This window comes from Alligator mississippiensis, chromosome 4, assembly GCF_030867095.1.
Source record: "Alligator mississippiensis isolate rAllMis1 chromosome 4, rAllMis1, whole genome shotgun sequence".
Taxonomy (NCBI): domain Eukaryota; kingdom Metazoa; phylum Chordata; order Crocodylia; family Alligatoridae; genus Alligator; species Alligator mississippiensis.
In genome coordinates, this window is record NC_081827.1 from 188,052,549 (window position 1) to 188,066,718 (window position 14,170).

At 47.7% G+C, this 14,170-nt stretch overlaps 1 protein-coding gene across 1 annotated transcript in view; it reads right to left on the reverse strand.

The window, feature by feature from the left end:
- The window catches only part of SLX9 (SLX9 ribosome biogenesis factor), a 120,449-nt gene extending 109,294 nt beyond the window's left edge, over window positions 1–11,155 (reverse strand). The window contains exon 1 of the mRNA XM_006265985.4: window positions 10,985–11,155. Coding sequence (XP_006266047.2) covers window positions 10,985–11,104 — 120 coding nt within the window. The 5' untranslated portion in view covers window positions 11,105–11,155. The remainder of the gene's footprint in view (window positions 1–10,984) is intronic.
- Window positions 11,156–14,170: the final 3,015 nt, after the last annotated feature.

The window sequence follows — 14,170 nt, forward strand, 5'->3', positions numbered from 1 at the left end:
AACTCTGACTTAACCACTCTGCATTCTGGCCAAATGTTGCATAGTGCCCTGCTCCCCCATAAGCATTCGGGGATTTTTCCAAGCTGCACATTGAGTTTCCTACTCCTAGATGGGAATGGAATTCTGGAACTTAGGGCTAAACAGAACAGTTCCCAGGGTCTCTCATGTCCAAGTCACTATCCATCAGGTTTTGTTCCAGGGAATTTTTGTTTTTTGTTCATTTGTGTTGGTGAGCCAACACCTTTTTGAAAGCACTGTCAGCAGCCTGGAGGAAACATTGGCAAGTGCTTCAATCCTTACCGTGACAAATAGCTAGAGCCATGCAATGACTTCAGACTCATGGCAGTAGTTGCACCAGCAGAGGCAGCCGACACCAAGCAGGTACTTTTTGATCTTTTCCTAGAACAATTTCACTCTATTTGCTACTGCTTTTAGGCTCAGTCAACAAGCACTGGCTGATGGGACAAAAGCACATTACCAGCTGAGGTGACAAAACCTCGTGATGTCAAGTCACTTGCAACTCATTGTGAGCTGTAGTAGCTCACACCTTATGCAAGAGCTCCCCTTGGCACAGAGCAGCATCTAGCCACTGCTATCTGCATGTTTGCTTCTCCCCCACAGTTGCTACTAGTCAGTATTTAATCAATTTGGCATTAATAGATCAACTACTGGGACCATTTTAATGGCGCTGTGCACTGCTAGGAGGCAGGTGCAGTCAGATTGGTTCATAAGATCCTGCAATGAGCAGAATGTTATTCAGGGATGCTCATGACACAGACTCCCAACTTGTGCTGGGGCCATCAATGGAAGCCACATGCCTATTGTTCATTGCACACACTGGGCTTCAAACTGCATGAACAGAAATGGCAGATAAGGTTCTTTATTTAGGTAAGTCTGATATCTTTTATTAGACCAACTCAAATAGTTGGAAAAATTCTTCTTTGCAAGCTTTTGGGTACAAATATCCTCCGTCAGGCTGAGGAAACAGCTGCAGTTGGTGTGTGCGCTTCCTGGATGGAATGAATTGTAAAGAAGCCAGCGGCTGGGCTGGTATGCATGCAAGACAGGCAGTCAGCGAAAATGTAAATTGAGGAGTTAGTGGGTAAGAGAGAGGCTGGGGGCAGCAGAGGGGGGATGGTAAGGGGAATGAAAGTAGCTGGTAAATAGTGGAAAGGTATCTGCAGAGTCAGATGTTAGGGAGGTTGTGTGTCATAAATCTAATGTATATATTTTAGTCCATTATTTTTTGTATCCAGTAGGTCAATGAAATGAAGTTCATAGGCTCGTCTGTGAAAGGTGTTTTGTAAATTCACAGCTAAACAGAAATGGGTATTTCTCCCTGGTACTGCAAGGCTTACTCAGTCACCACTGGAGGGCATCCACTATTCATATGGAAGAGTTTGGAAAGATCAATTTTTCCATACTGGAATCAGCCTGGTTCATAAAACATTTGCTCCCATGATTCCCACAGATCCTGCCAGCACTGTGACTTCTCCAGTTATTCTGGGACACTCAGCTTACCCTCTCCTTTCCTGGTGTACCAAACACTGATGACAGAAGGGACTGTTTGATGATACCCTGAGCAGCCACAGAATGATGCTAGAGCATGCTCTCTGGAGACTGAACAAATAAAAATGGAGGAACCAAGTACCTTGAGAGTAAGGGAGGGCACCTGACAGGCAGATGGGAAGAGGAGCTGGCAGACTTGCTCACCATTCTGAACAGCTAGAGAAGAAGAGTCTACAAAACATTGCAGCAGCTCATGAACAATCAGGGATACACACACACCTACTCCCAGGCTAAGGGCCACTTGTGAAAGACTTGTAGGCTTGTGACCTTGTGTAAGCCTTACACAAGCCTACATGCAATGGAACAACAAGGAAGCATGCGGCATGACTGCTGAATAATCACTCAGTAATGTGACAGGTGTGTGAAACAGCAGGGAGTAATAACTGCAAGAACCACACGTTTTCATTAAAAATGATATATATGTATATACATTTCCTAACTCTCAGGATTGTGAGGGGGAGGAGGGAAGGGGATGTTTAAAAAACATGAACCCAAAAGGTTTAAAAAAAATAAAATAAAAAAATAAAATCGGCTAATAAAAAGAACACAAAATAACATTGTTTTTAAACTACCATGTTTTCTTCAATCACATATAGGATTTTGAGCTACTGTATTTACTCAAATATAATATGAGGTTTGTTTTCCTCCCCCCAGTCAGCTTGGGTGGGAGGGCTCATCTGGTATTCACATATGAAACAGAGGGGGGCTGGCAGCTGCTGAGGCTCTGACTCTGCCCATGACCCGGGGCCCAGAATGGGGCCAGAGTCAGACCCACAGCACCCACATCCTCCCACGTTCTGCCCACTCCCCCCACCCACCCCCTTAATGTAAGGCATAGCTGGGCTCCAGCTGGAGTCTCTCCCCAGCATGGAATCTCCTCCACTTGATGGGTCCAGCAGCAGCAGCCGCAACACTGCTGCAGGACCAGGCAAGGGCTGAGTTTCCAGGTGCTGTGCTCTGGAGAAGCATCAGACAGCAAGGGTGGCAGGAAGGCTGCAGGGGAAAGAAGTAGGTGGGGCTGAGGGCAACGGGGCCACCTAATTCCCACCCCCTCACCAACGACAGGTTACTCTGCTGTAGCAGTGGAGGAGGGGGGATTTCAAGACAACCCTCCAATACTTAGATCCTATACCTAGAAAGTTATAATAGACTTATAGAATTTTCCATATATTGTATCTAATTATTGGGGGGGGGGGTTATCCTATATTAGAGTTAGTATAGTATTACATGGAAGAGCCAACATTGCAGGTGGTATCTCCACCCTTTTTCTTTTTTTACTGTCTTAATTCTTCCTATACAATTCTTCCAGCACTGTTCAGTCCCTATTCTGTACAGTGGGGACAAGGAGAAAGAAAAGGGAGCTGTACTGCATGATTTCACCTATACCAAAAACATCAGTTTAACTGCAGGGTCAGGTCAGTTCAGGGCCTCAGTTAAAAGGGACGCACAGACACACAAACAGACATGGACACGGACAAACACACTAGAATTCTGCATTTGGCTATTTTTTAAAGTCTCCATATGGAATACTTAAAGTCTGGGGTATGAAGGGGGGCAGTAAGAAGATTACCAGATGTGTCCTGGAGGGGCCCATGACATTAATTATGCTCTGCACAATAAAATTACATTTGTTAAATGAAGAAAAAAAAACAACCCCCCAAAAAAACTCCAAACAGTCCTGTGACTCATTCAGGCAAGAAAGCATGGGAAAGAGATGGCTGGAGGGTGAAAGATGACAGCAGGACACCTCTCCCTTCCTCCCAACATACATGTTAAACTCACACAGTCTAGATCACATGTAAGTGGTTGGTTAATGCAGAAGGTGGATTTTTACTGAGCCTGTACTACTCAGCTATGCCAGGATAAAATCATAAAAACAAGAGAGCTAATGCAGTAAGAGGAGAGCACATCACTCCAAGTGCACAGCATTACACACATTGATGACCAGGAAGGAGTGCTCAACAGTCGATCCTTGCATTTTAGAGGCCAGAATAACATGTCTAACAATAAACAAGAAAAACCCCCAACACTGTGCTGCTGCTTTGGGAACTGTATCACAACTTCCACATACTGAATGAAAACTAGAACACTGCCATCTCGTGGATGAATTTGAAGAAACAGTCCATTTTCTGTAGACTAGAGAGCAGGGGGTCAGCACCATTTAAGTACAACAGGCTGCTACTTGTGAGCCAGCTGTGACCATGGGCTGCTGATCCTCTCCACAGTGCCCCAGCTCTCTGCACTCACTCTTGCACACGCCCCACCCCACTGCAGCCTCCGCTAACCCTTACCACCAAGTGCAGCCAATTTCCATTGCCAATGGGGTAACAAGAAGCTGCAGTAGTGGAGCAATAGAGCAGCCCTCAGCCCAGAGCACACAAGCATAGCCACTGGCTGGATGCTGCAGAGGGAATCAGTGGCAGAAGAATGCCCAGAGCAGGGTGAGCAAGGTACCTCTGCTGCTGCAAATTGCTGCTCCTCCCCCTGCCATTAGCTGCATCCAGGCCTCAGACCACAGGCTATCCATCTGCAGACTCAGTCTGGCCAGTAGCCCAATCCTGGGTGCAAGTCAGGTGCTGCAGGGCCAGATCCAGTCATACAAACTGGAAGGGGGGAGGGGAGGGCATGGCTCCAGTCCAGCTGCACGTGGGGAGAGACATGGTCCAGCCCTGATCTGGCTGCACAGGGCTTGGGAAATTTGGTACTGGGGGAGAGGTAGTGCTGTTAATTGCCACTGCTCCCTCACCACAAAATAATTTCCAACCTGTGGGGAGTCCTGTGGGCCAGATGCCAAGGTTCTATGGGCCAGATTTGGCCCACAGGCCAGGCATTGAGCATAAACCAATAACCCTAAAACTCTTTTCCTCAAACAATCATGCATTCTGCCTTAGCAAGAATACCAGCTGTGATTACCTCTACTAGGAGGACAAAGTCAAGAGCATTGGATTTTGCCTATTATTCATGTGCACACACATGCTGGGAAGACAAGTCTCTTTGGCTGGGCTCCAATGTCTCTTACAGGAGTGCATTGAAGAATGCTAATGAGCAGAAAGTGATTCACGACACCTTTGGTGGTGCAGGATACCTGCAGCCTCCTCTCTGCAATCTACCAAGGCCCAGATTACACCTGCAATATATTTCAGAAGCTGGCATGGCTTCTTCTACATCTTCACCTGCTAAGGTGTACATACCACTTCAGCTAGAAAGTCTCTTCCAAACCTCAAGCCTACAGATTCTGATCACTTCCAGGCATAATCAGCAAGATGGAAATTATATATCTATATCTCTTTCCCTCTTGCCGATTGTGCAATGCATATATTTTATGCACATAATATAATATTTAAAACAAACAGACCTGCTTGCACAGATGTTTCTGCTACTCAGAAATAATTTATCCTGAGGGTCTGAAGAACATATCCAGACTTATCTGCTCTTTTTTTTTTTTTTTTTAACTTTATTTATTGAGGTAAATTTCTAGCGTGCCTCACATTGATTTCCTGCAACTGGCTCAGAATTCTTCCATGTTACCTGTATAATGAACTATACCTTTATGCAGCTCTAGCATGAGCCACCAGTAACTGTTTATGGCATGCAGAGGTTCACAGCATACAGTGCTGCTCATTTATAAGTCAGGCTTTGAAAAAAGCAGACCTTTCTGATTCTGACTACCGGGCTCTGAGCAATTCCAGTACAACCTATGGGATTATTTAGCCTGGAGAAGAGAAGATGCAGGGGGGGGCATTGATAAATCTTTAAATACCTGAAAGTTGATTAACTAGAGGATAAAGAGAACCTTTTCTCTGCTCCTAGTCCTGTCCCCTACAGCCACAATGGCCTCAAGCTGCAGCAGAGAAAATTTAGGTAGGAGATTAGGAAGAACCTTCCGACTATAAGAGTGGTCAAGTAGAGTACAGAGGACAGACCAGGGGTGGGCAATTATTTGGGCCCAAAGACCACATACACAATTCTGGGGAGCTGCTGCAGGCCAGTCAGCACCCCCATCAACCCACAACATCCCAGAGCCCATGTACCCTGTGGCTGTTCTCCATCACTGCCAACAGTGCACAGCCCCAGCCCCAACCCGCCCTACACTTGCTCCAGACCATGCACCCATGCTGAGCAGCAGTGGTAGCCAGGCAGAAGCTGGTGCTCCGTGCAGGGGAAAAAGTGGCCCCTCACTGCTGCTGTGCCCTTCTTGCTGCAGCTGCCTAGAGCCCATTGCCTGGAGCCTGCAGCAACTCTCCACTTCCATTACTGCCACCTCCAGGCCACCCAGCAGGGCAGCAGTGGCAGTGCAGGGGAGCCACAGGACAGCCCAGGCACAGGCTCCAGGAGGCTGCAGCAAGAAAGGTCTGGCAGCAGTGAAGAGGAGGGGCTGCTTTTGCCTTGTGCCAAACATCAGCTTCTGTCCAGCTGCCACTGCTGCTCAGAGTGGGTGGGCGAGTCCAAAGCAGGAGCTGGGCAGGCCGAGGTCGGAGCTGTGCACATGGGTTCCAGCTGGTCCAGACTGGTCCACTCTGCTGGGCGAAGTCTGGAGTGGGTGCAGGGCTGTGCATGTGGGTCCCTGACAGTACCATGGGGCTAGGGCCAGAGGCAGCAGCAGCTGGAAGGAGTCACTGCCACCTGGGCTGCCTAGAAAGGCAGTCCAGCTACAGAGCCACCCCAGCCCTACTTCATGCTCAGGGGGCGGCAGGATGTGCCACAGGCTGGACGGTACCTGGGCCAGGTAGGACCAAGGGACCACGTTGCAGGCCAGACGCAGTCCCTCTGTGGGTGGATCTGGCCTGGGGGCTGTATTTTGCCCACCCAGGGATAGACAGAGGTATAATTGCATCAGTAACAAAGGATACTAATAGACATGTGATACAAGAGTAGCAAAGCTATTACAACATACTCCATTCAGGGACAACTTATTATGATTTAGCTACTTTGTATTACCACAGGATTATACAAATAGCAGCCTAGGCTTCCAACCAACAGCTCTCCATTCCCTTTAAAGTTGTTAAAAGGTATGTTTGTCCATCCCCATAACAGACCAAAAGGATGATAAAAGACACTATTAGCTCAAAGGAATTATTGATAGGGGCAATGGACAACACTGTAGCAGAAGAAAGGACCGCCAGCCTGAAAGCTAATAGACATCCCATTTACTTTAAGCTGGATGCAGGTGCAGAACTCATTGTGGAACCAGAAACAGTGATATTAGCACAAAAAGAAAAGCCGCAGGCAGTTAAAAGTTAATGGGTAAACTCCAGGCTTCACCAGCGACATTATTTCCACTAAAGGAACAAATGTAATAAACGTCTGGCTAAATTAACTGGAAAAAAGCAATTTGTAACAGTACCAAAAGAAAAAAAAAATGTTGAAGCTAGTTTTAGGCTAAAAACATGTCAAGCCCTTGACCTCATCAATTGGATGTGCTTCCTGGAGGAATAGGGGACCCAAACTACTGAGAAAGGTGTTTAGGAAAGTCTTCCAGGGCTAGGGATGCTTTCAGTAGAGCACAGAATACAGCCAAAAAGGTCAATTAAGCCATGATGCATACTACTAGGAAAGTTAGAAAAACACGTTTAAACAAAGGTGGAGGCTACAAGATGAACTGGAACAGGATAGGTTCACTGGTAAAGGAATCGCAGAGAACAGAAGAACAACAGAGAGTGTACAGTTACTGACTATTGTGGGAAAGAGTGAATACTTATTTATAGAGCACACATTCATTATACTTTGCTTATATGCAGAGTTTGACAAAGGTGAAAAGGGAACATTTTCTACATTTTCTGGGGGGAAAGTTTTGGAGAGATGATTGATGTCAAATATTTTTCAGTGATTGATGCACCACTAGCAGTTCTGGCCATTAAACGCCCCCAAGATTGTTTCTCTCTCAGTGCTTTTCTCAAAAGTGTAAAAATCTTGAGTGATGGGCTTACAATCCAGGAAGGTGACTGCAGCAGCCAATTGTGATATACAATATACTCTGTTTAAAAGTCTAGCACTGGGACTGAATAAAAATGCCATGGGCTTGCCCCAAAAAGATGCAAACAATGCTTACTAAATGCACAGAACCATCAGCACTCTAGCACTATCTTGCCCTGAAAACAGTCAAGCTCCAAAAGTTTGGAATAATCTGTTTCAGAACTGACTACTGGAAGCCTTGGAAATGAGGGGAGCTAACCAGTTTCAGGGATGCTGGTACCATGGCAAAGAGAAGGGTGCCTGTACTCAACAAGATGTGTTTAGTACTCTGCCACTGACAATACAGTAGCAGCCCTGAATCCAAGTAGCTTCCCTCATGGTCAGGATTGCTAATGGCAGGCCTTTGGCAGCAGTCAGAAACAGTGAAGGAGATTCAAAATACAGGAACTAAAATGAAGTTACACAGTAGAAAGCAGAGCTGAAAGTTGTTATGCACTTGAGTAATACAGGGACATGTGGAATCTGTTGTTGCCTTTTGCTTGCATTACAAATTGGTACTGCTAGTGCATGATACAGCTAAGTGAATGTGTACATCACATATAAAGCAAACTGCAACCAGCTCCAAAAACCAAGAAAATATTTCTTTATCATTTTCCCCCACTTGTAGTGCCTTGCACTCCAAAACAGGAAGAAAGGCCCCACTCCACAAAAAAAAACAAAAAACACAACCCAAAAAGAAACAAGAAACAACTCTGCTAAGGACAGTCATTGCCCAAGAAAGCTCACCTGGACTAGGAGACCTCTGAAGGTCCCTTCCAGCCCTACATTTCTATGACTCTATGAAAAGAGCAAGATGCAAAATACTGAGCCCAAAGTGGAAACTAGAGAGATGAACGCACAATATTAAGATGACTGGGTGAAGGCCTTGGCAGCCCATAAAGATAAGAGAGGGCAGGCCTTCAGCGTTTCAGAGAGGAAGATGGAGCCAATGTACCTACTGTGTGGTAACAGAGGAGGGCAACTTCTTAGGGCCTTGTTACATATTGCACTTTGAGCTGCCCAAATGTTGATTAGTGCTAGTGCTGGCTCTAGAAGCTGCTTAAAATTTATGTGAAGCAAGATCCTTAGATGCATCCAGAGCTTTAGTCTCCAAATAAATAACTGCTGACCAAGTGACAGCAGCTCCTCATTGCTAATGCTCAAATGGACTCCTCTGTCTTAAAATAAGTCAGATCTTTAAGGCTGAAAGTCCTGGAGACCACACCAGTGACTTACCAGAAACAGGTAGGGCTTAGAACAGTAGTGAGCTCAGAGGGATCCTGGGTCTGTGATCGTGAGCCCCTCTCGCAGCTCTAACCAGGGGGGTCCCTGGGACGGGAAGGGCCCCTTGTCTGCGTTGAAAGCACTTGGCACTGCTGCTACAGGAGCAGCCAGCTGGGTCAGGAGGCCGCACCCTCTTTCAGTACCTGAGAACTAGAGCAAAGTCAGTGCTTGCACAGGGACCCAAGCCAGAGGCTCCTGGCCAGAAGGTCTTGCCCCTCCACTCAAGGTCAGATTAATCACCATATTTGAGGTCAGGAAGGAATTTTACCCATACTCAGATTGGTACAGGCTGCAGCAGTCTCTGCCTTCCTCTGTTGTGGGGGCATGGCCCTCTACCCAGCATCTCCTGAGCAACTACTGACAAGCTGTTATGGGAGCAGGACATTGGCTGCCCCGATTTCTCTCAGGCAGGTTAAGGCATTAAGTCTTGTGTTGTCAGGGTTCGTGGTAGCTTTACAGGGTTGAGATTCCAGATTTGTACGTAGGGTTGCCAACTCTGTTTGAATCTGTTCTGGAAGGTTTCTGGTACGCCAACGTGTCCATGACACACAACATGAATGTGCCTGTGTGCTTGCATATATCAGTTATGGATAATGATGCATAGACTTTATGTCAGGAAGGCAAATGCGCATTACTATAACATTTAAAAAATCCATGGGACTACTGTATAAGTCAGATTCAACATTTAATATTTATCTTAATGAATGCCTGATCATTTATCTCCTGAGTAACTTTCAGCAGTCTCCTGGAGATTGATATCCAATTCCTGATGACTCCAGAGCAGTCCTGGAGGGTTTCATAGTAGCTAGGATCAGGAGGGACCTGAACAGATCATCTAGCCTGACCCCCTGCCACAGGCAGCAATGAATGCTGGGTTCACAAGACCCCAGACAGGTGATTGTCCAACCTCCTCTTGAACATGCCCAAGGTAGGGGTGAGGACCACTTCCCTGGGAAGTTGGTTCCAGATTTTGGCCACCCTAACTGTAAAATATTGCCTTCTGATCTCCAACCTAAACCTATTCTCCATCAGCTTATGACCATTGTTCATCACCCCAGGTGGTGCTGGGGAGAAAACAGCTCTGCCTATTTGCTGTTGATCCCCCGTGATAAGTTTGTAGGCAGCCACCAGGTCCCCCCCTCAGCCTCCTCTTGCGGAGGCTGAACAGGTTCAGGTCCCTCAGTCTCTCCTCGTAGGGCCTGTCCTGCTGCCCTCTCACCAAGCAGGTGGCCTTCCTCTGAACTCTCTCAATGCTGGCCACATCCCTTTTGAAGTGCAGTGCCCAGTACTGGATGCAGTACTCCATTTGCCTGACCAAAGTTGCACAGAGGGGGAGTATCACCTCTCTGGACTGGCTTGAGATGCACCTTTGGATGCATGACAAGGTATGGCTGGCCTTGCTGGCTGCGGGCTGGCATTGGTGGCTCATGTTCACCTTGGAGTCAATAATGACTCCGAGATCCCTTTCTGCCTCTGTGCTTTCAAGAAGGGAACTCCCCAGCCTGTATGTGTGCTGTGGATTCCTTCTCCCAAGGTGCAGCACCCTGCATTTGTCTACGCTGAACCCCATCCTATTCTCGTCTGCCCACTTTTGTAGTCTGCCTAGATCTAGTTGCAGCCTCTCTCTCCCTTTGGGTGTGTCCACCTCGCCCCGCATCTTAGTGTCATCAGCAAACTTGGACAGTGTGCTTTCCACCCCCTTGTCCGTTGGTTTGGATGAACAGGAAAGATCCTGCCGCACACAGGGGGTTGAGCTGGATGAGCTCTGGGGGTCCCTTCCAGTCCAGCGTCTCTCCGATTCCGAGACACCGCTTCCCGGGCTCTGCCCCAGGCGACGGTGGTGCCCTGCCCTGCCCCAGTCACCCTGGGGTAAAATGCACCTGTCCAGCTCCCCTGACTCCTGCGTTCACCTCCCCGCACAGCAGGCCCACGGCAGGGCGGCCGTGCTATGACTTTCCAGGGCCACAGCCCTGCACACTACCCTCCCCACCGGGGAGCCCAGCCCCCTGCCTCGCCCCGTATTGACATGATGCAGCCCATTCTGCCTTCCCCCCAAACATGCGGTGTGGTACAGGCCGCCGGGCTCCACACGCCCCTCGATGCGCGATGGTACCTCCCACCAGGACCTGCCTGCCCCCGCCGGCGGAATGGTACTGCCCGGCCGGTGCCCCTCGCTTACCTTTCCGGGCGGCGCGCTCCAGCCGCCGGCCCCGCTCACTGCGTCCTGGCCCATGGGCTCCGGGCCCTTCGGCCTCGGGGCCGCCTGGTGCAGCCGCCGCCGTCTCACTTTCCCCACCATGGCCGGGCCAAAGCCTGCAGTGTCTGGGCGGCGGGAGAGGAGGAGCGTGTGTGCCTGTGCGTGTCCGCAATTAAAGCCTCCCCCGGGGAACGTGTCGTCGCCCCGGGGTTCCCCCGCACGAAGGGGCCGCCCGCGCCAGCCGGGCCCGAGAGCAGTGGTGGTGCTGGGCAGAAGTGCCTGGAGGGGCCTGGCAGGGGCCACAGCGCTGCAGCCATCGGTGCTGCTGAGAGTGAAGTGCCCCCAGGGGTGCACGCTGAGGGGGGCTGTACCCATGGGCAGCGATTCCCACCCAGGTGCCGCAGCCCCCCGGGGTGCCTTAAGATCCGCTGAAGGGTGCCGTGGGGCACTGCACAGCGTTTGCACTGCTAGGGGTTGCAGACCTGGGTTCCCAAGGTCACCCCAGAGGTTTCAAATAGAATTCCAGCTAGGTGCCGTGGTCCCCCAGGGCAGTCAGAAACACTGACAGGTAGTGGCCTTTCTGAGCTCTTGAAACCAGAAGGACGGCTATTCCCTTCCTGCACTCCACAGTGGAGTGAAAATGGAGAGCCGGCCTTTTCCAAAGGGCACCTCAAGGCTACTGAGGGGTGCTGTGAGTCTGTCCCGGGTGTCTTGAGTCTAGAAGGCTGGAGTATCACTGTCCTAAAATTAAATTTCTTATTCACGGTAAAGAAGAGGGTTCCTAGGACCCTGTGCTTAGAGGAAAACATGACAACAAATTAAATCCATATATGCACTGGTATCTGAGATAACAATGCTGAAAAAGAAAAGGGAAAGAGAAATCAGGCAAAATATGATTATTGGAAGCAAAGGGAAAGCTGTATTTCTGTGGTTTTGGTTTAGTTTTTTTTAATAAGGGGGTGGAGGGGGACGGGGGACTTTTATTTGTTCCTTCCTGCACTCCAGGGAATTAAGAAAGCAGAAACACATTAAGTCAAAACATGTTTGTTATTCTTTGCATGTCATGTCTCCCAGGGAATTTGCTAGGCAGTGTGTATATTTTATAGACAGAAAATGGAATATGTAGCAAAATCTGAAGTAGATGTGCTAGAGTGCCTTGCAGGAGATCTGCATTTCTCTCCAAGTTAAACCTTCGTTGAGGAGTTATTACACAATTTTCTTCCGTCCACCCACCCCAATAAAGGGGGAGCTTTAGTTATTGATATATGAGCATGAATACCTCACTAAGAGATAATACTACAGTCTAAGCACATACCCCAGTTTGTAATGACCTGCTTTGTAGGCATTGATAGAGACCACTGATGAAAGGCATAAATATTCAGTTCTATTTATCTGTGGCTATGTGGGAGGATGAAATATAAAACCACTTACTTTCCCCTGCACCAATGCAATCTCTTGAAGCCCAGTCTTTCTGCTCTTTATTTCTGCTCTCCTGGTTCTTCTGCACCAGACACATTTCCATCTGTCCCCAGGTTTCACAGCATGACTGACCAGGCCTATATGCGGTAGCTGACTAGGCTTCTCTCAGCTGGGGCTGCATGCATTCAGCCATTGCAGCAGGATGACCAGGCAACCAAATCATCTAATAAATACAAGACAGAATCAGTGAGCCAGCTCCTGTTCTGTCCTGGGGGATGCTTTCTAGAGTTGTTTGATATTATTCAGTATTTCAACAGCAAGTGGTACAACTTTGCAATGAAATTTTGGGCCATTGTTCCTTTTTCTGTACAGCTTACAGTGATGGTTGAAATTTTGTGAGGCTCAATTAAAAATCTTGCTGAAAAACAGTTTGTAAACAACTGATCTCATCTTTTTGGACCAGTTTTCTCTAGTCCAACATTTCCACATATGTTCTATTAATTACAAAGGACATTTTAGGGAGCATGCTAAAAACCTGCCTGTTCTTTCTATGCTCAAAGAGATAACTGACAGCCTTTGAGCTAATCTGTACTGAATTTGACACTCAGTAACCACTAGATGGCATGCGTCCTCTCAGAACCAAAAGTAACTAACTTGCATATCTGTTGATAAACACCAGATGCCCAGCCCTTATATGACTTTTTAATCAGCTCTTAAAGCACTTTATAAAATGAATCAGTGTCACTGTCCCCATTTTACAGGTGGGAAAACTGAGACATGGAAATGAGCTTGGATTTGGCCAGGATCATCTAGCAGGCCAGTGACAGGGCCAGGAGTAGAATGTATGTTTCATGTTAGTACACATTTGTAGGCAAGAAACTGCACAGTTGTCCTGTTTGCAGGCCAGGCTTGGGAATACAGCAACCTGTGATCAATGATGGTTACCTCAAAAGGCTTGACCTCCCCCGGTGCCTCCAGTTCTAGTCCCTCCAAAAGCAGTGACAGTATAGTTCTACAGGCTTCTTAAAGCAAATAAATATCTATGTAGAACTAATTTTGTTGGGTTTTTTGGAAAAAACATACTAAAACAACACATCAGCCCATAAACATGCCTCCCCGTGTCTAAGACATAACAGTTGCCTGGGAAAAACCTGATTTCCTCCTAGCTGACCACTTCTCTCCTGAGAGAAATTCGATACAGTAACTTTCCTCTTGATCTCATTGTAGCAAAACAACTTGCATGTTGCTGAAGCCAGGAGGCAAGACCTTCAAAGCTAATCATTTCACTTGTCTTTCATGTGTAGCAGGAGCTCTAGTTTTATCTGGGGAGCTACTGTATTACTGTCCAATGGTCCCTACTAAATTAAAACAAAAGACATATATAGTAACTATTCTACCCCATATAAATAATGCAGTCTGCCTCCTCAGATCAGTAATGTTCAATTATTACATAGAAGCTCTGTGCCTGTGTGACAGAGTGCCTAGGACTCCCTGTTACTTTAAAAGGAGAAAATGCAGCTGATAGAGCTCAGGCAGTTGACCCCAGACCAGCTGTCTGGAAGAAGGTAACAAAGAAACACTGTTTCTTTGGCAAAGAGCTGCCTAGGGAGAGAAAAAAGGTGCACCTGCAGATAGTAAGGAGACCTCTGCCTAGGGTGAGCTGACTACAGGGGAATAAGCAGGTTGGTGCAAGAGGCTCTGACCGTCCATTGCAGAACTAGCTGTGAGGCAATAGGGCAGAGACTAATT